Source organism: Ailuropoda melanoleuca, chromosome 1 (genome assembly GCF_002007445.2).
Source record: "Ailuropoda melanoleuca isolate Jingjing chromosome 1, ASM200744v2, whole genome shotgun sequence".
Taxonomy (NCBI): Eukaryota; Metazoa; Chordata; class Mammalia; order Carnivora; family Ursidae; genus Ailuropoda; species Ailuropoda melanoleuca.
Window position 1 is genome coordinate 43,726,124 of NC_048218.1, and position 1,108 is coordinate 43,727,231.

General features: G+C 35.8%; 1 protein-coding gene across 1 annotated transcript; it reads left to right on the forward strand.

The window, feature by feature from the left end:
- Window positions 1-2: 2 nt before the first annotated feature.
- Window positions 3-590, forward strand: LOC117803776 (olfactory receptor 183-like; the record flags this gene model as incomplete). The annotated part of the gene is made up of 1 exon (XM_034668363.1): window positions 3-590. A coding segment is annotated over one exon (588 nt), but the record flags the coding sequence as incomplete, so codon positions are not given.
- Between the last annotated feature and the right edge of the window lie 518 nt (window positions 591-1,108).

The following is a 1,108-nucleotide window of genomic DNA, read 5'->3' on the forward strand; positions in this document are numbered from 1 at the left end:
TGCTGGCAACAATGGCATATGATCGGTATGTGGCCATATGCAAACCATTACTTTATCCAGTCATTATGTCCAATACCCTGTGCATCCGGCTGATACATTTGTCATTTTTAGGTGGCCTTATTCATGCCATAATTCATAGTTCTTTTTTATTCAGATTAACCTTCTGTAATTCCAGCACAGTACACCACTTTTACTGTGACATTATACCACTGTTTAAGATTTCTTGTACTGACCCTTCTATTAATTATCTGATAGTATTTATTTTCTCTGGGTCAATACAAGTATTTACCATTTTGACTGTTCTTGTCTCTTACACACTGGTTCTCTTTACAATCTTAAAAAAGAAGTCTCTACAAGGCATAAGGAAAGCCTTCGCCACCTGTGGAGCCCATCTCTTATCTGTGTCATTATACTATGGCCCCCTCCTCTTCATGTATGTGCGCCCTAGATCTGCACAGGCAGATGGTCAAGATATGACGGATTCTCTATTTTACACTGTTATAATTCCTGTGTTAAACCCAATGATCTATAGCCTGAGAAATAAGAAAGTCATAGATGCACTGAGAAAAATGTTAAAGAAGACTTCTTAGTACTCATAGAACATCTGTTCTTCTTCCATTAGAATAACACAAAAATGTTGCAGATTAGATGTTCCTATGTGTTGATTAGTATTCAAAGGTTTTGGAAGTTATAATTGCCCTAGTGTTCAAATGACTTAAGGTGGGGCTACAAATAACCATCTTAAATATGTGTGTATATTATTGAAAAACCATAGAATTTTATTCAAGTTTTCATGTCATACTAAAATAATTAAGAAAAATATTTTACATGTTTTAATGTTTTCAACATGGCTTCATAAATGCATTAAGCACTGTAATAGTATAAATCCTCTGAAAAGAATTGAGTATGAGTCTTTTACAGCCATATAGTTGTGCACCCTGAAGACTCACATTGCATTTCCCTCCACATAGGGGTCAGGTTTGTGTTTGAGTGAACAGAGGCAAAAAAGTATAACAAGTGATCCAATATCAGTCTATCCCTGCCCTTCCTCTCTCACCACTGTTTCCATATACAGCCCTAATGATAGTGCTAAGAGTCACACACTAAA